At 48.3% G+C, this 25,664-nt stretch overlaps 1 protein-coding gene across 1 annotated transcript in view; it reads right to left on the reverse strand.

Annotated features, from left to right (window-relative positions):
* Positions 1-1,100: 1,100 nt before the first annotated feature.
* The window catches only part of LOC134356397 (carbohydrate sulfotransferase 8-like), a 51,399-nt gene continuing 26,835 nt past the window's right edge, over positions 1,101-25,664 (reverse strand). The window contains exons 2-3 of the mRNA XM_063067330.1: positions 7,028-7,062; positions 1,101-2,252 (exon numbers count right to left, since the gene is read on the reverse strand). Of these exons, the coding sequence (XP_062923400.1) occupies positions 1,101-2,252; positions 7,028-7,062 (1,187 nt within the window). The remainder of the gene's footprint in view (positions 2,253-7,027; positions 7,063-25,664) is intronic.

A 25,664-nucleotide genomic window follows, 5' to 3' on the forward strand; every position in this document is an offset into this window, starting at 1 on the left:
ACAGTGGGGTGTGGACGGCGGAGAGTCTACAGTGGGGAGGAAGGATCTCACTCCATCCCCACTATATCCTCCAGTTTACGCTCGGTAAACAGTATTTGCTTGGTGCTGCCCTCCCGTGTTTGCTCAGTGCTGCCCTCCGGTGTTCACTCAGTGCTGCCCTCCGGTGTTCACTCAGTGCTGCCCTCTGGTGTTCGCTCGGTGCTGCTCTCCAGTGTTCGTTCAGTGCTGCCCTCCGGTGTTCGCTCGGTGCTGCCCTCTGAGTGTTCGCTCGGTGCTGCCCTCCGGTGTTCGCTCGGTGCTGCTCTCCGGTGTTCGCTCGGTGCTGCCCTCCAGTGTTCGTTCGGTGCTGCTCTCCAGTGTTCGTTCGGTGCTGCCCTCCGAGTGTTCGCTCGGTGCTGCTCTCCGGTGTTCGCTCGGTGCTGCCCTCTGGTGTTCGCTCGGTGCTGCTCTCCGGTGTTCGCTCGGTGCTGCCCTCCGAGTGTTCGCTCGGTGCTGCCCTCCGAGTGTTCGCTCGGTGCTGCCCTCTGAGTGTTCGCTCGGTGCTGCCCTCCAGTGTTCGCTCGGTGCTGCCCTCTGGTGCTCGCTCGGTGCTGCTCTCCGGTGTTCGCTCAATGGAAGAACAAGTTGGACCAGGCCAACTTACCATCAATCTTCAGTCATGCCACTCAGGGACCTGTTATTATTTTTTTTCTTTGTCACTGTATGTTTTTCTGAAATTATAACCATATACTTGTGCAATGTGTTGTGTGCTGTTGGTAATGTTTTGTACCTTCGCCCGCAGAAATGCTGTTTCATTTGGTTATATTCATGTAAGGTTGAATGATAATTAACTTGGAAAAACTCATTGAGTCCCATCTCCTTTCGTCAGTTAGGTCCCATGCCCTGAGTTAGGTCCCCCCTTTACTGTCACGAGAGTCCCGTCCTTTTCCCCACCCCACCCTCCCATGCTCCCACCTCAGGAAGGTCGTGCCCATTGCCCACCCACTTGCCAAGTTCCACCCTTGCTACAGCCCCACCCCTTCAGTCTGGCCCCACCCCCACCCTGGTTCGAACACCCCCCTCACGTAGCTCTGCCTCAGCCCTGTTCGAGCCCCACACCTTCAGCCCAGCCCTGCCCCAAAGGACCGCGTGTAGTTGAACATGGTGTAGTCGGCAAGGTAGAAGTCTTCGGCACGGCGACGCTGGTCGGCCGACAGCTGGGCGAGGTAGCGGCGGCTGAGACGCAGGCTGGTGCGCTCCACCCCTCGGTGTCGGTCCTTGGAACGGGGGAAGGTGAGGTTGGCAGGGGCACCGACCAACCGCAGCAGCGCCTGGGCCTCTGCGCCCAGGCTCTCGAAATGGCCGATGAAGTCATAGCGGATGAGGCAGGGGCTGCAGAGACGACCGACCCGCTCCCAGTGGATGTCCAGGCCGAGGGGCCGCCGCGGGTCTAGCAGGTAGCGCACAAACTCGGGGAAGGTGACTCCCGAGCCGGAGAGCAGTGCCTGGCGGGTGGCGTTGGGCCGGTAGCGGGCAATGATGGCACGGCCAAAGACTGGGTGATAGTAGGCGTTGGGCTGCTCGAACTTGTCACGGAAGGCCGAGACCAGGCGCTCAAGGGGCTCGCGCACGAACAGCGCCTTGGTGTAGGTGCGGAGCCGCCAGGCCATGCCGGCCCGGTCGAAGCTGTCGAGGCGACGCAGCGAGTTGCCGTAGTGTGCGACCTGGTGCTCGATGTGAGCCGGCGAGCTGGCCAGGCCACTCAGCACCATGAGCACCCGCTTCCAGTTGGAACATCCCGCCTTGGGCACCTCGCAGTACAGCAGCCGGTGCCGGTCTTCCACATAGATCCTGGAGACGTGGTGCGGTGAGAGCAGACCGGGACCCAGGGAGCTGCCACCGCCCCGGTACTTGAGACAGGCTTCTTCCACCCACTGCCGGCGGCCTTGCTGTACGTCCCCAAGCCCGCGGCGCCCCTGCGGCCCCAGGAGGCGAGGGGCCGATCGCCGCTCCCGCAGCTGGTGGTATCTGGCGGGTCCCTGGTCAGGTGTCCACTGGTGGTGGTGAGGACGCCACTGTAGCGCCGTCTGCCTCATCCCGTCCGATGCCTTCCTCCTACGCCTGCGCTGCTGTCCGCGGAAGGATGGGTTCTGAGGCAGGGCCTGTCGCCGGCGGGGCATGGCCCTGTGGCTGGAGCTCCACGTCAGATGGTCAGGGGTCGCGATGGGCTGGGCAGCAGGGCTCTCTGCATTGTAGCTCCAGTCACACTCACCCTGGGGATAAAAGAACCTGTCAGATCAAAGATTACTCTCAAGGGGAGGGGCTTCTCTGGCCAGTTACTATTGGTTGGCTATTTGACCATGGTGGGCACGGCTCCTTGGGCTGACCTGGGAGCCATGCCACACTCCGGGGGAAGCATTTCAGTACAGGCCCTTGGGCCAACGATGTTGTGCCAACTCCTTAACCTACTCCAAGATCAGTCTAACCTTGTCCTTCCACTTAGCCCTCCATTCTTCTATCATCCACATTCCTGTCTAAGAGTCTCTTAATTGTCCTTAGTGAATCTTCCTCTACCACCACCCCCAGGAGCATGTTCCATGTTGACAAACATTTGCCTCTGAGATCCCTCGTATCACGGTGGGCGAGTGGTGGGAGAAGCCCTGTGCTGCTCGGTGAGTTACTGGACACTGGCTCAGTTCTCCTGTCAGACGTGCGTAAGTGTTGCTGTGGAATGGAGGAAGTGAAGCTCTCTGTTCCTCTGAGTGATAACGACCAGCTGAACTCGAGCTCCTGTCTGTGGCATTCTGCTTGAGTACACATTGGTTCCTTAAAGTTGTCATAGCGGGGTGAGAGCTGGGTGGGGTGTTGGGGATACGCTCCCACTACCCATTAAATGCCTCCATTGGCACGTCTCAAATAGCCCCTGACAACCACATCCAGATCCTGGCCTTCACGTGTGGCTTAGCTACTGAGGCCAGCAGACCTGTTTCTACTGACAGGAGAATGGACAAAAGAAGGTTACTGATGCCTTAAAGCCAGTCGCTTTGGGCAGATGGGTCTCGTCAGCCGTGGTTGGCAGCTAAACTTTGATCTCAAACCTCCAGTGCCTTGCAGCTATACACACGCATGGGGAAGGCTTCAGGAGTTAACCTACTAATCCGTACGTCTTTACGTGGGAGGAAACCCACACGCACTGGGGGCGGAATGTACAAGCTGGCTTACAGAAAACGCTGGAATTGAACTCTGACCTTCGACACCCTGAGCTGTAACCACTACACTGCTGTGGAGCCCCATGTTCGATGTCGTGCGAGAGCGAGGCTGCTCGGAAGAGGAGTCAGGAATTACTGCCAGTGTGGTCAATGGGACTACAGATCCCTGACCGAGAGAAAACCGAGTCTGAAAGACCTGACCGCACTGGTCTGGACCAGTGACGGGTAAGTGGAGCTGAGGTTCATCTTTCTAGAACAGAACGAGCACCATGGGGCCAATGTGCTCTTCTCATTTCTATCGTATCACAGAGGTCCAGGCTGTGAACTCAGTCACCACCAGCTGAGGTCTTGGCCCCAGTTGCCTGAATGGGAATATTTGGGGGGGTGGAGAGGAGGAAAGGGAGAAGGGGGAGTAAGTGAACAGCAGGAAATGGGGTGGGGGACATCCAGGCAGTCCACTGTGAGAATACAGCTAAAGGCAGGAACAGAGTGAGACCCATCAAGCCTGCTCCGCCATTCACACATGGCTGATTTATTTTCCCTCTCAACCCCATTCTCTTCTCTCCCATGACCTTTGCTGCCCTGACTAATCAAGAACATATCAAATTCCACTTTAAAGATACCCAATAACTTGGTTGCCACAACTGTCTGTGGCAATGAATTCCACAGATTCACCACCCTCTGGTTACAGAATTCCTCCTCATCTTTGCTCTAAATGGACGTCTCTCTATTCTGAGGCTGTGCTCTCTGGTCCTAGACTCCCCTCCCACAGGAAGCATCCTCCCTACATCCACTCTATTCTAGACCTTCCAATATTTGATAGGTTTTAATAAGAACCCTCCCCCCCAATCCCTCCCCCCTCGTTCTACAATCTGGACTGGTCAAAGAACACTGAGGCTGTCTACAAGAAGGGTCAGAGCTGTCTCTATTTCCTGAGGAGACTGAGGTCCTTTAACATCTGCCGGACGATGCTGAGGATGTTCTACGAGTCTGTGGTGGCCAGTGCTATCATGTTTGCTGTTGTGTGCTGGGGCAGCGGGCTGAGGGTAGCAGACACCAACAGAATCAACAAACTCATTCGTAAGGCCAGTGATGTTGTGGGGATGGAACTGAACTCTCTCACAGTGGTGTCTGAAAAGAGGATGCTGTCTAAGTTGCATGCCATCTTGGTCAATGTCTCCCATCCACTACATAATGTACTGGGTGGGCACAGGAGTACATTCAGCCAGAGACTCATTCCACCGAGATGCAACACAGAGCGTCATAGGAAGTCATTCCTGCCTGTGGCCATCAAACTTTACTACTCCTCCCTTGGAGGGTCAGACACCCTGAGCCAATAGGCTGGTCCTGGACTTATTTCATAATTTACTGGCATAATTTACATATTACTGTTTAATTATTTATGGTTCTATTACTATTTATTATTTATGGTGCAACTGTAACGAAAACCCAATTTCCCCTGGGATCAATAAAGTATGACTATGACTGATCTACAGTGAGCACAGAGCTATCAAATGCTAATAATTCATTAACCCTTTCATTCCCAGTATCATTCTTGAGAACCTCCTCCAGACCCTCTTCAATGCCAGCACATCCTCCCTTAGATATGACATGGTTGTTTGCTCTACAGGTCGTCTGTAGCTTGAGTCGCACGACTGTCTTTTAGCCTGGCTCAGAGCTCTGCAAACCCGTCCCTGCATGGACCAAAAAGTCGCTGGCTGACCATTCTATTAACCTGTACACTTCTATCAAGTCACCGCTCATCTTCCCTTACTCCAAAGAGAGAAGCCCCAGCTCACTGGAAACGGAGTGGAAAAGCAAATTGTGCGGAGGATGTAGAGATATCGATAGGTTAAGTGAGTGGGCAAGGATATGGCAGATGTGACCCATGCGAGGTCATCCACTTAGTAAGAACGAATAGTGGCTGTCGTAACGTTTCACAGCGCCTGATGTAAAATTGGAGTTCGATTCCCATCGTTGTCTCTAAGGAGTTTGAATGTTCTCCCTGTGCCCACGTGGGTTTCCTCCGGGTGCTCCAGTGTCCTCCCACATTCCAAAGACGTGTGGTTGGGGTTAGTAAGTTGCAGGCATGATATGTTGGCATTGGAAGCATGGCGGTTCTTGTGGGCCGTGCTCAACACTGTCCTCACTGATTTGATTTGACACAAACGATGTATGACGTGACAAATAAAGCTAATCTTCAAGCCAATGGAAGAACAGATTATTATTTAACTGGCGAAAAAATGCAGCATGTTGTTGTGCAGAGGGATCTGAGCCTGCTTGTGCATGAATCATTACTTCCAACCCTTGTTTTTATGAATCTCTCCTCTAAGCTGCCCTCCTCAGGTAAGTGTTTTGTTCTTTTCTTCTGTGGCTTGGATTCAAAAGCAGCATTGGGGTGTTGCTAGAGGTTAACTCGGGGAATTTCTGAAGGGTGGGGTGCATTCTTTGATCGTGACGCTCTCGACAGTGTCTCAGCCCACCTCCTAAGGCATCTGGAACCAACCACACCTGAGTGTGGATGTCCACAATCGGGCTAGGGACCCCCAACCCATCCTCTCATCCTTCACCGTTATCTTGTCTGTGGACAAAATAATGGCACATGGGTGATAGAAAATGGATGGCTACCTGGAAGGGAAGGGTAAGGTTGATCTCGAAGTAGGTTAAAGCATTGGTGTGACATCTACCGTCAGGAAGCAGGTACAGGAGATCAGGACTAGGACTGCCAGACTGGGGAACAGCTCCTTCCCTCAGTCTGTGAGAGTAATGAATACCCTGCCACAACCGGGCTCCCGTCACTAGGACAGCGAGCTGTTTACTGTTTACCCCTGCTGCACATTACATGCACTTTGAGTTATATTAACTTATTTAGAGTATAATAGTTTGCTTCATGTGCTCTGTGTGATATGGATCGTGGGTGCACCCTGGATCAGAGGAAAGTTGCTTCATTTGGGTGTATATACGTACAATCAGCTGGCAATAAACTTGAACTTGCCCATCGTGGACTGAAGGGCCTGCACTCTGCTCTAATGATCTTAAACCGATCTCCCTGCAAGAAGTGTGTGATCACTTCTACGTTCTCCCTCCCCCTCCCATCACCCTGCCCCCAGACCCACTCTCATAACCCCACCTCTCATCCCACCTCCCCATTACTCACCCACCCACCCCTTCCCCATCTTGTCACCCTGCCCCCACCCCCACCCCTCCCCTCTCATTACTTCTCACCCCATCTCCCCATCTCATCACCGCACCCTCACCCCCACTACACTCCACCTACCTCCATTTACAGTCCCACCCCATCCCTTCCCCATTCTCGTCACCCAGCCCCCACCCCTCACCCTCACTACACTCCACCTACCTCCATTTACAGTCCCACCCCATCCTTTCCCCGTTCTCGTCACCCAGCCCCCACCCCTCACCCTCACCCTCCCCTCACTACACCCCCACCCCTCACCCCCACTACACTCCACCCACGCCATTTACAGTCCCACCCCATCCCTTCCCCGTTCTCGTCACCCAGCCCCCACCCCTCACCCTCACCCTCCCCTCACTACACCCCCACCCCTCACCCTCACTACACTCCACCTACCTCCATTTACAGTCCCACCACATCCCTTCCCTGTTCTCGTCACCCAGCCCCCACCCCTCACCCTCACCACCCCACACTACACCCCCACCCCTCACCCCCACTACACTCCACCCACCTCCATTTACAATCCCACCCCATCCCTTCCCCGTTCTCGTCACCCAGCCCCCACCCCTCCCCTCCCCCTCTCATCATCCCACTCTTCCCCTTTGTCACCCGTTCTCCCCCCGTAAAACCACAATCCCACTCTTACCTGTGTCTCTCCGGGAATGAGCGGAGCCCCGATTTCTGGAATGAGAGGGAATGTGTTATTGGTAACACGAGAGAGACCTTGACCTTCCGTTTACCCCTGTGGAACAGGAGGTCACTCACACCTATAAACCACCCTCCAAATCTTTCTACGGGCAGCAAGGAGCATGTTGACAACAGGAAGGAGGTTCAGGAGCCTCAGGACTCATACCACCAGGTTCAGGAACAGTTATTACCCCTCAACCACTGGCCCAGGGATACAGGAGCCTCAGGTCACATGCAGCTAGGTTCAGGAATAGTTATCAGCCCTAATGGTAACCAGGCGTATAGATGAGGGTAGTGCAGTGGATGTGATCTGTATGGATTTTAGTAAGGCATTTGACAAGATTCCACACGGTAGGCTTATTCAGAAAGTTAGAAGGCATGGGATCCAGGGAAGTTTGGCCAGGTGGATTCAGAATTGGCTTGCCTGCAGAAGGCAGAGGGTCGTGGTGGAGGGAGTACATTCAGATTGGAAGATTGTGACTAATGGTGTCCCACAAGGATCTGTTCTGGGACCTCTACTTTTCGTGATTGTTATTAACGACCTGGATGTGGGGGTAGAAGGGTGGGTTGGCAAGTTTGCAGACGACACAAAGGTTGGTGGTGTTGTAGATAGTGTAGAGGATTGTCAAAGATTGCAGAGAGACATTGATAGGATGCAGAAGTGGGCGGAGAAGTGGCAGATGGAGTTCAACCTGGAGAAGTGTGAGGTGGTACACTTTGGAAGGACAAACTCCAAGGCAGAATACAAAGTAAATGGCAGGATACTTGGTAGTGTGGAGGAGCAGAGGGATCTCGGGGTACATGTCCACAGATCCCTGAAAGTTGCTTCACAGATGGATAGGGTAGTTAAGAAAGCTTATGGGGTGTTAGCTTTCATAAGTCGAGGGATAGAGTTTAAGAGTCGCAATGTAATGATGCAGCTCTATAAAACTCTGGTTAGGCCACACTTGGAGTACTGTGTCCAGTTCTGGTCACCTCACTATAGGAAGGATGTGGAAGCATTGGAAAGGGTACAGAGGAGATTTACTAGGGTGCTGCCTGGTTTAGAAAGTATGCATTATGATCAGAGATTAAGGGAGCTAGGGCTTTACTCTTTGGAGAGAAGGAGGATGAGAGGAGACATGATAGAGGTGTACAAGATAATAAGAGGAATAGATAGAGTGGATAGCCAGCGCCTCTTCCCCAGGGCACCACTGCTCAATACAAGAGGACATGGCTTTAAGGTAAGGGGTGGGAAGTTCAAGGGGGATATTAGAGGAAGGTTTTTTACTCAGAGAGTGGTTGGTGCGTGGAATGCGCTGCCTGAGTCAGTGGTGGAGGCAGATACAGTAGTGAAGTTTAAGAGACTACTAGACAGGTATATGGAGGAATCTAAGGTGGGGGCTTATATGGGAGGCAGGGTTTGAGGGTCGGCACAACATTGTGGGCCGAAGGGCCTGTACTGTGCTGTACTCTTCTATGTTCTATGTTCAATCACTGGGATGGAGGTACAGCAGCCTCAGGGCCTATACAGCCAAGTTCAGGAACAGTTATTATCCCTCAACCACTGGGCCGGGGGTACAGGAGCCTCAGGGCCCACACGGCTCGGTTCAGGAACAGTTATTACTCCTCAACCACCAGGCCTCAGGGCCTACACAGCCAGGTTCAGGAACAGTTATTATCCCTCAACCACTGGGCCGGAAGGACAGGAGCCTCAGGGTCTACACAGCCAGGTTCAGGAACAGTTATTACCCTTCAACCACCGGGCCGGAGGTAGGGGAGCCTTAGGTTGCACGTGGCCAGATTCAGGAACAGTTTTTACCCTATAACCATTAGGTTCTTGAACCAGAGAGATAACTTCACTCAACTCGACATTGAACTGATTCCACAAGTTACAGATTCACTTTCAAGGACACTACAACTCATGTTCTCAATATTATTTCTTTGTACTTGCAGTCTATCTTTTGCACAATAGTTATTTGTCAGTCATTGTCTGTACAGCACCTTTGGAAGTTTTCATGTTTTATTGTTTTACAACATTGAATCACTGTGATTTAATTTGGCTTTTTTTGATACTGATCAACAGAAAAGGCTCTTGTCAAAGTGAAAACAGGTCTTCACAAAGTGATATAAATTAATTACAAATATAAAACACAAAATAATTGATTGCATAATTATTCACCCCCTTCAAGTGAGCATTTAGTAGATGTACCTTTTGCGGCAATCAAGTCCAGCCACAAATTCTCAGTTCGATTGAGGTCTGGATACTGACCTGGCCACTCCAGGACATTAACTTTGTTGTTTTTAAGCCATTCCTGTGTGGCTTTGGCTTTATGCTTGGGGTTATTATTTTGCTGGAAAACAAATCTCCCAATTCGCAGTTCTCTTGCAGACTGCATCAGGTTTTCCTCCAGGATATGCCTGTATTTTGCTGCATTCATTTTATTCCCTACCTTCATAAGCCTCCAGGGCCTGCTGCAGTGAAGCTTCACAGTAGGGATGGTGTGTTTTTGATGATGTGTGGCTTATACCCAACATAGTGTTTAGTCTGATGGCCAAAAAGCTTCCAGCCGACTTCAGAGTCTCCCAGATGCCTTCTGGCTCTAGCCACACTTCATGTGAGTTTTCTCAACAGTGGCTTTCCCTTTGCCACTCTCCCATGAAGCTGTGACTGGTGAAGAACCCGGGCAACAGTCGTTGTCTGCACAGTCTCTCCCATCTCAGCCACTGAAGCTTGTAACTCCTCCAGAGTTGTCATAGGTCACTTGGTGACCCCCCCTCACTAGTCCCCTTCTTGCACAGTCACTCAGTTTTTGAGGACAGCCTGCTCGAGGCAGATTTGCAGCTGTGTCATATTCCTTCCATTTCTTGAGGATTGACTTAACTGTACTCCAAGGAATATTCAGTGACTTGGAAATTTTTCTGACTTGTGCTTTTCAATAACCTTTTCGCAGAGTTGCTTGGAGTGTTCTTTTGTCTTCATGTTGTAGATTTCACCAGGATACTGACTCACCAGCAGTTGGACTTTCCAGATCCAGGTGTATTTTTACTACAATCATTTGAAACACCTTGACCGCACACAGGTGATCTCCATTTAATGAATCATGTGACTTCTAAAACCAATTGGCTGCATCAGTGACGATTTGCTGTGTCATATTAAAGGGAGTGAATATTTATGCAGTCAATTATTTTGTGTTTTATATTTGTAATTAATTTAATTCAAGTCAAGTCAAGTCGCTTTTTATTGTCATTTCGACCATAAACTGCTGGTACAGTACACAGTAAAAACGAAACAACGTTCCTCCAGGACCATGGTGCTACATGAAACAACGCAAAACTACACCAGACTACGTAAGACAACACAAAAACTACACTAGACTGCAGACCAACACAGGACTACATAAAGTGCACAAAACAGTGCAGGGCAGGACAATAATTAATAAACAAGACAATAGGCACAGTAGAGGACAAATTACAATATAATAATAAATGAGGTAGATGTCAGTCTAGACTCTGGGTATTAAGGAGTCTGATGGCTTGGGGGAAGAAACTGTTGCACAGTCTGGTGGTGAGAGCCCGAATGCTTCAGTATCTTTTGCCAGACGGCAGGAAGGAGAAGAGTTTATTTGAGAGGTGCGTGGGGTCCTTCACAATACTGTTGGCTTTGCGGATGCAGCATGTAGTGTAAAGGTCTGTAATGGCAGGAAGAGAGACCCCGATGATCTTCTCAGCTGACCTCACTATCCGCTGCAGGGTCTTGTGATCTGAGATGGTGCAATTTCCGAACTAGGCAGTGATGCAGCTACTCAGGACGCTCTCAATACAACCTCTGTAGAATGTGGTGAGGATGGGGGGTGGGAGATGCACTTTTCTCAGTCTTCGTAGAAAGTAGAGACGCTGCTGGGCTTTCTTTGCTATGAAGCTGGTGTTGAGACCAGGTGAGATTCTCCGCCAGGTGAACACCAAGAAATTTGGTGCTCTTACCGATCTCTACGGAGGAGTCACCGATGTTCAGCGGAGAGTTATCGCTCCGTGTCTTCCTGAAGTCAACAACCATCTCTTGTTCACATTCAGAGATAGGTTGTTGGCTTTGCGCCAGTCCGTTAGCTGCTGCACCTCCTCTCTGTATGCTGACTCATCGTTCTTGCTGATGAGACCCACCACGGTCGTGTCATCGGCGAACTTGATGATGTGGTTCGAGCTGTGTCTTGCTGCACAGTTGTGGGTCAGCAGAGTGAACAGCAGTGGACTGAGCACACAGCCCTGGGAGGCCCCCGTGCTCAGTGTGATGGTGTTAGAGATGTTGCTCCCGATCCGGACTGACTGAGGTCTCCCAGTCAGGAAGTCTAGGATCCAGTTGCAGAGGGAGGTGTTTAGACCCAGTAGGCTCAGCTTTCCAGTCAGTTTCTGAGGAATGATTGTGTTGAATGCTGAACTGATATCTATGTACAGCATTCGAACATGCGTGTCTTTTTTGTCCAGGTGGGTTAGGGCCAGGTGGAGGGTGATGGCAATGGCGTCGTCTGTTGAACGGTTGGGACGGTACACGAACTGCAGGGGAGTCCAGTGAGGGGGGCAGCAGGGTCTTGATGTGTCTCATGACGAGCCTCTCGAAACACTTCATGATGATGGATGTGAGTGCAACGGCAACGGGATGGTAGTTGTTGAGGTAGTACACTGAAGACTTCTTTGGCACGGGGACGATGGTGGCGGCCTTGAAGCATGTGGGAACGACGGCGCTGCTCAGGGAGATGTTGAAGATGTCAGTGAGAATCTCTGCCAGCTTGTCTGCACATCCTCTAAGCACTCTGCCAGGAATATTGTCTGGTCCAGCAGCCTTCTGTGGGTTGACCCTGCGCAGGGTTCTCCTCACATCAGTCACGATAAGACACAGCACCTGGTCGTTTGGAGGAGGGGTGGTCTTCCTCGCCACCATGTCATTTTCCACCTCAAAACGAGCGTAGAAGTTGTTCAACTCATCTGAGAGGGAGGCATCACCAGCACAGACCAAATTCGTTTTGTAGAGATCTGTTTTCACTTTGACTGAAAGTCTTTTTCTGTTGATCAGTGTAAAAAAAAGTCAGATTAAATCCACTGTGATTCAATGTTGTAAAACAATAAAACATGAAAACTTCCAAGAGGGTGAATACTTTCATTGATTCTATTGTATTTCTTTTTATCTACTGTGAATACCTGTAAGAAAATGTATCTCAAGATTGTATATGGTGACCTACACTTACATAGAACATAGAATAGTAAAGCACAGTACAGGCCCTTCAGCCCACAATGTTGTGCCGACCCTCAAACCTTGCCTCTCATATAAGCCCCCACCTTAAATTCCTCCATATACCTGTCTGGTAGTCTCTTAAACTTCACCAGTGTACCTGCTTCCACCACTGACTCAGGCAGTGCATTCCACGCACCAACCACTCTCTGAGTAAAAAACCTTCCTCTATTATCCCCCTTGAACTTCCCAGCCCTTACCTTAAAGCCATGTCCTCTTGTATTGAGCAGTGGTGCCCTGGGGAAGAAGCGCTGGCTATCCACTCTATTTATTCCTCTTATTATCTTGTACACCTCTATCATGTCTCCTCTCATCCTCCTTCTCTCCAAAGAGAAAAGCCCTAGCTCCCTTAATCTCTGATCATAATCCATACTCTCTAAACCAGGCAGCATCCTGGTAAATCTCCTCTGTACCCTTTCCAATGCTTCCACATATTTCCTATAGTGAGGCGACCAGAACTGGACACAGTTGATAATAAATTTACTTTGAACTTTGAAATTCAACAAAATTGCCATCAATGTGTCAAAGCTCGAGTCTTGCAGACGTTGACCATGTCACAAGGTTGTGAACTGGCAGTAATCCTCATCCACAGACTCTGAGAGGCCCACAGCAAAGCACAGGGAGGTGGATGAAGGCTGTCATTCTCGGGTCATGGGGAGTTGCACAGGCAGCCAGATGCAGAGCACTACCAGACCGCCATGTTCCCGGCTGAATACTGAAAAGCCCAGAAAGAGTGGGAGTGGAGAGGATGCCTAGGATCAGAGGGCACGGACTCAGAATAAAGAGATATCCACAGAACAGAGATAAGGGGGAATTTCTTTAACCAGGGGTGGTGAATCTATAGAATTCATTGCCACAGATGGCTGTGGAGGCCAAGTATTGGGTATAGGTATTTAAAGTGGTTGATAGGTTCTTGATTAGTCAGGGCATTAAAGGTTACTGGGAGAAGGCTGGAGAATGGGGTTGAAATTAGCCATGTGTGAATGGCAGAACAGACTCCGTGGGTGAAATGGTCGAATTCTGCTCCTACGTCTTATGGTCATGAGCCAACATTAGGTATGAAACACAATGACTACAGAGAAGCTGTGGGAGTTTCAGACAGCTTGAGGACAGACCAGAGCCTCTTGCCAGACCCACTGACCCTGGGGATTCCCAGCTCCTAAGGAGTGCCTGATGCTACCCTGCAACCATGAGGTTCTGAACTAGTTTGGACAACTTCGCTCACCACAGCTCTGAACAGATTCCACAACCGACACGCTCACTTTCAAGGACTCTACAACTCATGTTCTCAGTATTTTTCTTACTAGATATACGTTGCAGAACAGCCCCTTCTGACCCACGGAGCTGCCTGCCCAGAAACCCACCAATTTAATCCGAACCTAATCACGGGACAATTTACAATGACCAACTAACCTACTAGCTGGTTCGTTGGAGAAGACCGACGCACCTTGTGGAAGACCCATGCGGTCCCGGGAGAACGTACAGAACCTTACATTCAGCACCAGAATTGAACTCCAAACTCCGGAGCACCCTGAGCTGTAATAGTGACACACCACTGCTGTGGGGTTTTTTATATTTGCACAATTTGTCTTCTTTTGCACATCGGTTGATTGTCTGTCTTTGTTTATGTACACAACTGGGTGATTTGGCAGATGAATGTGTGGCTGAGAAGCTGGTGCAGGGGGCAGGGCTTCAGGTTCTTGGATCACTGGGATCTCTTCAGGGGAGGTATGACCTGTACAAAAGTGACAGGATGCACTTGAACCCGCGGGGGACCAATATTCTCGCAGGCAGATTTGTTAGAGCTGTTGGGGAGGGTTTAAACTAATTTGGCAGGGGGTTGTGAACCAGAGTGAAGGAACTCAGAATAGGATGGATGGTAAAAATGCAAAGACAGCATGCAGTCAGCTCTCAGGAAGGGCAGGCAGACGATAGGACATAACTGCAGCCTGCAGGGTGAGTATCAGTGCATGAGGGTTGTAGAATCAAAAAGGGTAGCAAATACAGTACTCAAAGTGTTATATCTCAATACATGGAGTATGAGAAATAAGGTGGATGACCTTGTTGCAATTTTAAAGATTGTCAGGTATGATGTTGTGGCCATTGCTGAATCGTGGCAGAAGGATGGTTGTAGTTGGGGTTGGGAGCTGAATGTCCAAGGCTGCATATTGTACCGGAGGGATAGGAAGGTAGGCAGAGGGGGTGACGTGGCTCCACTGGTAAAGAATGGCATCAGATCAGTAGAAAGATGTGACATAGGATCGGAAGATGTTGAATCCTTGTGGGTTGAGTTAAGAAACTGCAAGGATAAAAGGACCATGATGGAAGTTATATACAGGCCTCACAACAGTGGCTGGGATGTGGACCACAGATTACACCAGGAAATAGAAAAGGTGAGCCAAAAGGGCAATGTTACAATAGTCATGGGAGATTTTAACATGCAGGTCAATTGGGAAAATCAGGTTGGTAATGGATCTCAAGAGAGTGAATTTGTTGGATGCCAATGAGATGGCTTTTTAGAGCAGTTTGTCATTGAGCCTACTACGGGATCAGCTATACTGGATTGGGTGTTATGTAATGGGCCAGGGTCTGGCAGATGGAATACAACATTGGTAAATGCGAGATCATCCACTTTGGAAGGAATAATAGAAGAGCAGATTATTATTTAAATGGTGAAAGACTGCAGCATGCTGTTGTGCAGAGGGACTTGGGAGTGCTTGTGCATGAATTGCAAAAAGTTGGCTTGCAGGTACAACAGGTTATTAAGAAGGCAAACGGAATGTTGGCCTTCATTGCTAGAGGGATTGAATTCAAGAGCAGGGAGGTTATGCTGTGACTGAGCAGGGTACTGGTGAGGCCGCACCTGGAGTACTGTGTGCAGTTCTGGTCTCCATACTTGAGGAAGGATATACTGGCTTTGGAGTGCAGAGGAGGTTCACCAGGTTGATTCCAGGGATGAGGAGAGATTGAGTTGCCTGGGACTATACTCTCTGGAATTCAGAAGAATGAGAGGGGATCTTATAGAAACATACAAAATTTTGAAAGGGATAGCTAAGATAGAAGTAGGAAAGTTGTTTCCATTGATAGGTGAGACTAGAACTAGGGGACATTGTCTCAAGATTCAGGGGAGTAGATTTAGGATGGAGATGAGGAGAAACTGTTTTTCCCAGAAGGTGGTGAATCTGTGGAATTCTCTGCCCAGGGAAGCAGATGAGGCTTCTTCACTAAATATATTTAAGAAACAGTTAGATAGATTTTTACATGGTAGAGGAATTAAGGGTTATGGGGAAAAGGCAGGTAGTTGAAGCTGAGTTTACGGACAGATCATCCATGATCTCATTGAATGGCGGGACAGGCTTGATGGGCCGGATGGCCTACTCCTGCTGCTATTTCTTATGTTCTTATGAACTGGAGGCCACTAGGGAGCTTAAGGTAAAAGAACCCTTAGGAGCCAGTGATCACAATATGATTGAGTTCAACTTGAAATTTGATAAGGAGAAAGTAAAGTCTGACGTAGCAGTATTTCAGTGGAGTAAAGGAAATTACAGTGGTGTGAGAGAGGAGCCGGCCAAAGTAAATTGGAAGGAGCTGCTGGCAGGGATGTCAGCAGAGCAGCAATGGCTTGTGTTTCTGGGAAAAATAAGGAAGGTGTAGGAAAGATGTATTCCAAAAACAAAGAAATACTCAAATGGCAAAATAGTACAACTGTGGCTAACAAAGGAAGTTAAAGCTAATGTAAAAGCAAAAGAGAGGGTATACAACAAAGTAAAAATTAGCTGGAAGACAGAAGACTGGGAAGCTTTAAAAAGCCTACAGAGGGCAACTAAAAGAATGATTAGAAAGGAAAAGATGAAATATGAAAGCAAGCCAGCAAACAATATCAAAGTGGATAGAAAATGCTTTTTTCAAGTATGTGGAATACTAAAAGAGAGATAAGAGTGGATATAGGACCACTAGAAAATGAAGCAGGAGAAATAATAACGGGGACAAGGAGGTGGCGGATGAACTATATGGGTATTTTGCATCAGTCTTCACTGTGGAAGACACTAGCAGTGTGCCTGATGTTGTAGTGTGTGGAGGAAGAGAAGTGGGTGCAGTTACTGTTACAAGAGAGAAGGTGCTCAAAAAGCTGAAAGACCTATGGATGTATAAATCACTTGGGCCAAATGAACTGTACCCTCGGGTTCTGAAAGAGGTAGCGGTAGAGATTGTGGAGGCATTGGAGAGGGTTCAGAGGAGGTTCACAAGGATGATTCCAGGAATGAAAGGGTTATTATACAAGGAATGTTGGATGGTTCTGAGTCTGTACTCGCTGGAATTTAGAAGGATGAGGGTGGATCTCATTGAAATATTTCAAATATTAAAAGGCCTAGACAGAGTAGATGCAGAAAGGATGTTTCGCATGGTGGGGGAATCTCGGACAAGTGGGTACAGGCTCAGGATAGAGGGGTTTCCATTTAAAACAGAAATGCAGAGAAATTTCTTTAGCCAGAGGATGGTGAACTTGTGGAATTTGTTACCACAGGCAGCTGTGGAGGCCAGGTCATTGGGTGTATTGTGTGTATTTAAGGCAGGGATTGATAGGTTCTTGATTGGACACAGCATCAAAGGTTGTGGGGAGAGGACTGGGGAGTAAGTCTGAGGAGGGGGAGAAAAAAGGACCAGCCATGATTAAGTGGTGGAGCAGACTTGATGGGCCAAATGGCTTAATTCTTCTCCTATGTCTTATGGTCTTAAATCTAGCTTTTTCGTAAATTCTGTTGAATTTCTTTTTCCCCCTGTAAATGCCTGGAAGAAAATGAACGTAAGGGTACACATTTCAATAGTAAATTGACTTGAACTGCTGAGTGCCATGTGCGTGTGAGTCTAGGTTCAGGGAGCGGGGCCGAGGAAGCAGTTGTCCCCTGTCCTGGGTTCTGAGCTCGCTGCAGAGCTGACTGCTGGAACTCAATCCCCACCCCTGTGTGTCTGTCCCTGCCCTGGCACATCAATCAGCACTGAACCACACGGGTGGGCTGCGGATTGATAAACAACTCACTGTGTCTGTAGGGGCTCAGAGATTGAGGGAGATTAAAGATTTTTTAAAGATGAGCTTTATTTGTCACATTTACATCAAAACATACTGTTTTGGCATGGTTTTTAATCTATTCAATATACATTTACGGTAATTGGTTTGTTTGTTTATTTATTTATTTTCTTTCTACGTTATCATGTATTGCATTGAACTGCTGCTGCTAAGTTAACAAATTTCATGACACATGCTGGTGATAATAAACCTGGTCCTGGTGCTGATTCTGATTCTGATTCTGGTTCTGATACTGGTTCTGATTCTGATTCTGGTTCTGATTCTGATTCTGATTCTGATTCTGGTTCTGATTCTGGTTCTGGTTCTGATTCTGATTCTGATTCTGGTTCTGATTCTGGTTCGGATTCTGATTCTGACTCTGGTCCTGATTCTGATTCTGATTCTGGTTCTGATATGTATTGTTTGTGTTAACAACCAACACAGTCTGAGGATCGGCTGGGACAGACTGTAAATGTCGCCACACTTGCAGGACCAACATAACATGCCCACAACTTACTAATCCTAACCTGTACATCTTTGGAATGTGGGAGGAAACCAGAGCACCCAGAGGAAATCCACACATCATGGAGAGAACGTACAAACTCTTAAACAGAAAAAATTCTACAGATGCTGGAAATCCAAAGCAACGCACACAAAATTCCCCACCCACAGGTCAGACTGCATCTATGGAAATGAATAAACAGTTGACATTTCAGGCTGAGACCCTTCATCGGGTCTGGAAAGAAAGAGGGAAGAAGACAGAATAAAGAGCTGGGGGAGGGGAAGGAGAAGCCAGGTGGGTGGGAAAGATAAAGGGCTGGAAATGAAGGAATCTGATAGGAGAGGAGAGTAGACCATAGGAGACAGGGAAGGAGGAGAGGCACCAGAAGGAGGTGATAGGCAGGTGAGGGGAGGAGATAAAAGGTCAGAATGGAGAATAGAAGAAGAGAGGACAAGGAGGGAATTTTTTTTTATCGGAAGGAGAAATTGATATTCATACCATCAGGGTGGAGGCTATGTAGACAGAATGTAATTACAAACTACAGACAATGGTGAGAATTGTACTTCCAGTCGTTAATGGCTGGTGCTGTAAGGTGTTTGCACTACCAAACTGACCCCAAGAGCAACAGCCACAGAGTGACTCTTTATCCATGATGGGGGTCACTGCCTGTGTAACTACAGAACATAGTACTGAAAGGCCATTCTATAAGATATAGAACACAGCACAGTACAGGTCCTTCAGTCCACGATATTGTGCCGACCTTTTAACCTACCCTAAGATCAATCTGACCCTTTCCTCCTACATTGCCCTCCATTTCCGTATCATCCGTGTGTCTGTCTAAGAGTCTCTTAAATACTCCTGATGTATCTGCCTCTACCACTAACCCTGGCAGGGCGTTCCACGCTAAATCTTACTCTTATATCCCCTCTACTTTCCTGTATTTGCCTTAAAATTATACCCTCTTGCCAAGTGGTTAAGGCATCAATCTAGTGATCTGAAGGTCTCTAGTTCGAGCCTTGGCTGAGGCAACGTGTTGTGTCCTTGAACAAGGCACTTAATCACACACTGCTCTGCAACGACACCGGTGCCAAGCTGTATAGGTCGTAGTGCCCTTCCCTTGGACAACATCGGTGGCGTGGAGAGGGGAGACTTGCAGCATGGGCAACTGCCAGTCTTCCATACAACCTTGCCCAGGCCTGCACCCTGGAAACCTTCCAAGGCACAAATCCATGGTCTCACGGGACTAACGGGTGCCTATAAATACCCTCTCGTATTAGCCGTTTCTGCCCTGTGAAAAAGACTCTGTCCGTCCACTATATCCTTGCTTCTTATCGTCTCAAGTCATCTCTCATCCTCCTTTGCTCCTAAGAGAAAATCCCTAGCTCACTCGACGTATCCTCACAAGACATGCTCTCTAATCCAGGCAGCATCCTGGTAAATCTCCTCTGCGCCCTCTCTAAAGCTTCCACATCCTCCCTATAGTGAGGGGATCAGAAATGAACACAATATTCCAAGGCAGTCCATCAGGACTGAGAGTGGAGAGGAGAGGCAGCCGGTGTAAAGAGGGGGGAGGCAGGCTGATGGGTGAACCAGGTGGGGAGGGGACTTGATGGGCAGATGGGACCAGGTGGGTGGGGAAGGAGATCTGAAACTGAGGTTGGCAGGTGATAAGTGGAAGCAGATCAGAGAAGAATGGAGGAAGATGGAGACAGGGTTGGGGATGGGGGAAGGTAGAGACTGAGGCTGATTGGGGCTTTAGTGTCTGAACGTTCTGGGTGAAGGGTAGTTTCCACATTACCGGGTCTCTGTTCACAGTATTGTCACTCTCTGTAACTATAGACAGTCACTGTTTCATTTCAAGGACATGGCGCAAGTTAATGTCAGAACTGCTTAAATCATCTTTACCTTCTTGTGTTAGGGTTCATCTCCATGACAGCGTAGAGGATGGCAGCTTGTCGCTCTCTGCTGAGGGACCGTGGAGTATTCACCATACCAGCTGTTACCGACTCACTGACACGTTTATAAATCTCACCAATTCGCCTCTCCCTGCTCTCCCCTCACACTCATTCAATACGGCTCTGTCTGTTCCTTCCTCAAGTGCTTCTCCTTGCATTGCCTCTCCATCTCTGTCTTCCTCTCTCGCTTGCTGCCTCACTCCACCCACCTCTGTCTCTCTCTCTCTCTCTCTCTCTCGCTCTCTTCCCCCTCCCTCTCCCTCTCCCTCTCGTTCTATCACTCTCTCTCTTTCTCTCTCTCTCTTTCTCTCTCTCACACTCACTCTCTCCTTCTCTCCCTCCCTCTCTCTCACTCACTCTTCCTCTCTCTTACTCGTATTATCTCTGTTACTCTATGTCCTCTTTGCCTCTCTGATCCAGTTGGAGAACTGAGTCCTATGTTGACTATGCCATTTGGAAATCACAACCCAGTGAAAGATGCAAGTTGTTCTGCACTCAACCAGCCAATGCTCCAATGCAAGCTATTGGCAACTAACCAGCAACACACAGAACGCTGCAAGTCAGGCAGCATCTATGGAGGGGAATAAGCAGTCAGGCACCTGGTAGCCACCTATTCCAATTCAACTGCCCATTCCCATTGCAACATATCAGTCCATGACATCCTCCTTGGCCACGATGAGGTCAGACTCATGTTGGAGGAGCAACATCATATTCCATCTGGTAGCCTCTAACCTGATGGCATGAACACTGATTTCTCAAACTTCCAGTAATTCTCCCCCTCCCTCTTCTTCCATTCGCCATTCTGGCTCCCCTCTCACCCCTTCTTCTCAACAATCCATCACTCCCTCTGCTTCCTCTCTTCGTCCCTATCTTCCATTGTCAACTACCTTCTCCTTCTTCAGCCCTGTACTTCTTCCACCTATCACCTCTCAGCTTCTTACTTCAAGGTCCCCCCCCCACCCACCTTCCCCTAACCTGGTCTCACCTATCACCTGCCAGAGTGCTCCTCCCCTCCTCCCCCACCTTCTTATTCTGGCTTCTTTCCCTTTCCTTCCCTGTCCTGATGAAGGGTCTTGACCTGAAGAGTTGACTGTTTATTCCTCTCCATAGATGCTGCCTGACCTGCTGAGTTCCTCCAGCATCCGGTGCGCGTTGCTCTGGATTTCCAGCATCTGCAGAATCTCTTGTATTTGTGACTGGCCACTGTGGACTGAGATGTTCCGGGGTGCAGGACCTGCTGAGGGACACACTGAAGCCCGAAGTAGTCGAGAGGTGGTGTAATGGTCACTGGGGTCCAAGGTGGTTAAGAGGGACAGAGAGATGTTTGAATCAGGAGCAGGAAACAGCAAAGAGCTCCACCAGTCAGTAGGATGATGCTGGGTCTACCTGTAACCTCAGCTTTACACACCTGTCTCCAGCAAGAGACATCCCACAGTCCATGGAGGGTCCACCTATCTCTCTACTTGTGGGCAGCTGCACCAGCAACGCGGGTTTCAATCCTTCTCATGAGAAAATTTGCTGTTAGTCCTGACGAAGGGTCTCAGCCTGAAGCGTCGACTGTACCTCTTCCTATAGATGCTGCCTGGCCTGCTGCGTTCACCAGCATTGTGTGTGTTGCTTTCGTTCCCTCTGATGTCTGTAAGGAGTTTGTATGTTCTCCCTGTAACCGTGTGCATTCCCTCTAACATCCCAAGGACGTGCGGGTCAGTAGATTAATGGGTGACCAATGGGAGAACACGCTCTCAGAATTGCTTATTACCTGTCATGTGTGCCTTTTGTGAATCGTGCACTACACTGTCACACAGCCATTCAGACTCTGGCCTTGTGGATGTTCAAAGTAAGTTTATTCACAATCGATACAAAGAAACAAAAAGAAATAATAAATAAATAAATAAATATTGAGAACATGAGATGCAGTGTCCATGAAAGTAAATCCATAGGTTGTGGAAATAGTTCAGTGTTGGGGCGAGTGAAGTTATCCTCTCCAGTTCAAGAGCCTGATGGTCGAGGGGTAATAACTGTGACTGGTCATGAGTACAGGAGATGGACTGTCATGTTGAAGTTGTATAAGATATTGATGAGGCCCATTTTGGAGTATTGTGTGCAGTTCTAGTTACCTCTCCACAGGAAAGATGACAATAAGGTTGAAAGAGTGCAGAGAAAATTAACAAGGATGTTTCTGTGACTTGGGGACCTGAATTATAGGGAAAGGTTGAATAGGTTAGGACTTTATTTCCAGGAGTGTAGGAGAATGAGATAAGATTTGATAGAAGTACACAAAATTATGAGGAGGGTATAGATAGGGTAAATGCAAGCAGGCTTTTCCCACTGAAGTGAGTGAGACTAGAAATAAAGAGTGAAAGATGAAAGGTGAAATATTTAAGGGGAACATGAGGGGGAACTTCTTTGGTCAAGGGTGGTTAAAGTGTGGAATGAGGGGCCAGTGCAAGTGGTGGATGCGTGTTCGATTTCAACTTTTAAGAGAAATTTAAATAGGTACATGGCTAGGAGGGGTATGGTCCAGATGCAGGTTGATGAGACTGGGCAGTTTGCATGGAATAGATGGGCTGAAGGGCTGTAGTGTTCTGTGACTCTATGGTCAGGGATGGGTAGAAGGACTGAACAGTACAGTGTCTCCAGTGGGAGTGTCTGCAGTTAGGACCAGTGGGTGCGCTGGTGTGATTAGGATAGATGGCATTCTTAACTCAGCCTCAGATATAAGAGAAGTCATTAATGTAGAATGAACTGTGAAATGAATCAGAAACGTTAAATATTCATGAGCTAAATCTCTATGAAATATTAGCAATCTGGCTCACCCACACCCATACAAGCTCACAGCTATGTGAAGGACAGCCAGATACACACTGAGGCCCTGCCTATGCCAAATGCTCGATTCACAGAATCTGCTCAAAATACTGCAAAGTTACATTCAAAGTTCAAAGTCAATTTACTATGAAAGTACGTTTTTATTACCATATACTACCTTGACATTCATTTTCCTGCAGGAACATAAAAGAAATGCAATTTATGAACTCTGTACACAAAGACTGACAGCCAATTTGCAAAAGAAGACAATTTCTGAAACTAAAAATAAATAGTACTGAGAACATGAGTTGTAGAGTTCTTGAAAATGGGTCCATAGGTTATGGAATCAGTTCAGTGTTGAGGTGAGAGAAGGTATCCACTCTCGTTGAGGAATCTGATGGTTGAAAGGTAATAACTGTTCCTGAACCCGGTGTTGTGAGCCCCAAGTCTCCAGAACCTCCTGACCGGTGGTACCAGCGAGACGATCATGGCCAGGACGCTGGGGTCCTCAGTGATTGATGCTGCTTTCTTGTGGTAGCACAGAGCAGTGAAAATGCACTCATTGTCAGCGAGAGAGTGATAAACGCATTCACTGCTGAGAATTGTGAAGGATGAGGAGGCAAGATAACATGGGGTCACAAGCCTAAGAGAGATGGAGAGAGGGATGTGTGGAAGTGGGACGGATCCCTGAACACTGAACACAGGATACATTGAGAAAATGGTTGAGAAATCCCCTCAGAATACAAGAGGAGAGATGGTGGAGGTGTTTACAAAGAGAAGATAGAGGGAGGGAAACTATCCCGTGAAAAGATCTCGGCCCGAAATGTGGACATGTACTCTTCTCCATAGATGCTACCTGGCCTGCTGAGTTCCTCCAGCATTTTGCCTGTGTTGCTTGGATTTTTCAGCAACTGCAGATTTTCTCTTGTTTGGGAGAGAATCTGATCCCATTGGTGAACACATCAGGAACTGGGGTACATGGAATGAAGATGAGTTCGGGGATTTTAACATCTTAAAGATTAGCTTGACAGTGAATGCCAGGGCCCTGGGGAGTGTTGAACCCAGGAGTACAAGCACGTGGCTCACCCCAAGTGGAGTAATGGGTAAGTATGGCAGCATTACTTTAGAGTGCCAGTGCTCCGGGTTCAACTCCCACTGCTGTCTGTAAGGAACGTGTACATTCTCCTCATGACCGCATGGATTTTGTCCAGGTGCTCCAGCTTCTCCCACATTCCAGACTTGTACGGCTTATGAAGTTGTCGGCTTGCTATATTGGCACCAGAAATGTAGTGACACCAACACATCCTCGGACTGCGTTGGCCGTTGACACAAACAATGTATTTCACTGTACGTTTAAAAACTAATCTAACCTTTAGAAATCTTTTGGCACACTGGCCTTCATCGATCCGGGCACTGAATGTAGAAGTTGGGAGGTCATAGGGCGGTTCTACAGAAACTCTGGTGAGGCTGCTCTTGGAATATTATGTTCAGTTTTGTCGCCTCGCTATACAAATGATGTCATTAAACTGGACAGGGTACCGAAAAGATTTACAAGGATGTTGCCAGGATTTGAAGGTCTGAGTGAGAGGGAGGGGGTTGGATAGGCTGGAACTTTAGAGTCTGGAATAGAGAGGTGATCTCATAGCAATTTAAAATCAAGAAGGCTATTGATAGTAGGAGTGCACTCAATTTTTAGCCCCAGGGCTGAGGTATCAAGACCTAGAGGGCATTGATTATGCACGGAGCACGGTAAGTATATGGAACGAATTGCCAGAGGAGGTGGTTCTGGCAAGAATACCAAAAGCATTTAAAGGACAGTTCCTCAGGTATGTGGATGATGAGGTAAATGGAGCGAGCTTGGGTGAGAATTCTGATCAGCCTGGGCGAGTTGAGCTAAAGAGCCTGTTTCCACACTCTGTGACTCTGTGAATCTATCTTGGTCCTGCAGCAGAAATCAGGAAGGAGGGTGTAATCGAAAGGACAGGCTGCGTCAAAGAAATGGCCATGGATGAGACTTCTGAATTACTGGAACCTCAGGGAGATGGGCGCATCTCGCAGGATGCACATTCTGAGCGGTTGTCACAGTAAATTCTGTTGAAAATCCTTTAGAATAAGTACTATTTCAGGTTGATGAGTTAGTAAACTATAAACAGGATTTTACCATTTTCATGGAGAGATAAGAGTGAACAGTTAAAACTCAATAAGATACACATAGCAGTGGTGTTATTTCAGTTATTCAGCTCATACTATTTTTCTTTTTATGATTTAGAAATAAGAGAAAGATAATAAACCAGCCTATCCAATTTCTGAAATCCTTCAATCCAGGCAAATTCCTGCAAAATCTCCTTGCGATCTCTCCAGTACAGCCACATCTTTCCTATAGTGTGGTAATTAGGCTGCCACAGAATTCTACAAATATAGCCTAACCAAGCTTGACCATTCACTGTCCACGTCGTACCCCTATCACCACCTCGTACAGAATCCTGCTGGTGTGGTCAGACCGTCTACACATTCACTGTCCACGTCGTACCCCTATCACCACCTCGTACAGAATCCTGCTGGTGTGGTCAGACCGTCTACACATTCACTGTCCACGTCGTACCCCTATCACCACCTCGTACAGAATCCTGCTGGTGTGGTCAGACCGTCTACACATTCACTGTCCATGTCGTAACCCTACCATCACCTCGTACAGAATTCTCCAGGTATAGTCAACCCGTCTACACCATTCCCGGTCTATGTCGTACCCCTACCATCACCTCGTGCAGAATTCTCCAGGTGTGGTCTAACCCATCTACACCATTTTCTGTCCATGTTGTTTCCCCACCACCACCTCGTACAGAATTCTGCAAGTGTATTCTAGTCAGTGTACACCATTTACATAGAACATAGAAGGGAACAGCACAGGAACACTCCATTGGCCCACAATATTGTGCTGAACCAGCTAAAAAGCAAATCAAAACCACCAAAACACTAATCCCTCCTTCCTACACCATATCTATATCC

Source organism: Mobula hypostoma, chromosome 14, assembly GCF_963921235.1.
Source record: "Mobula hypostoma chromosome 14, sMobHyp1.1, whole genome shotgun sequence".
NCBI lineage: Eukaryota > Metazoa > Chordata > Chondrichthyes > Myliobatiformes > Myliobatidae > Mobula > Mobula hypostoma.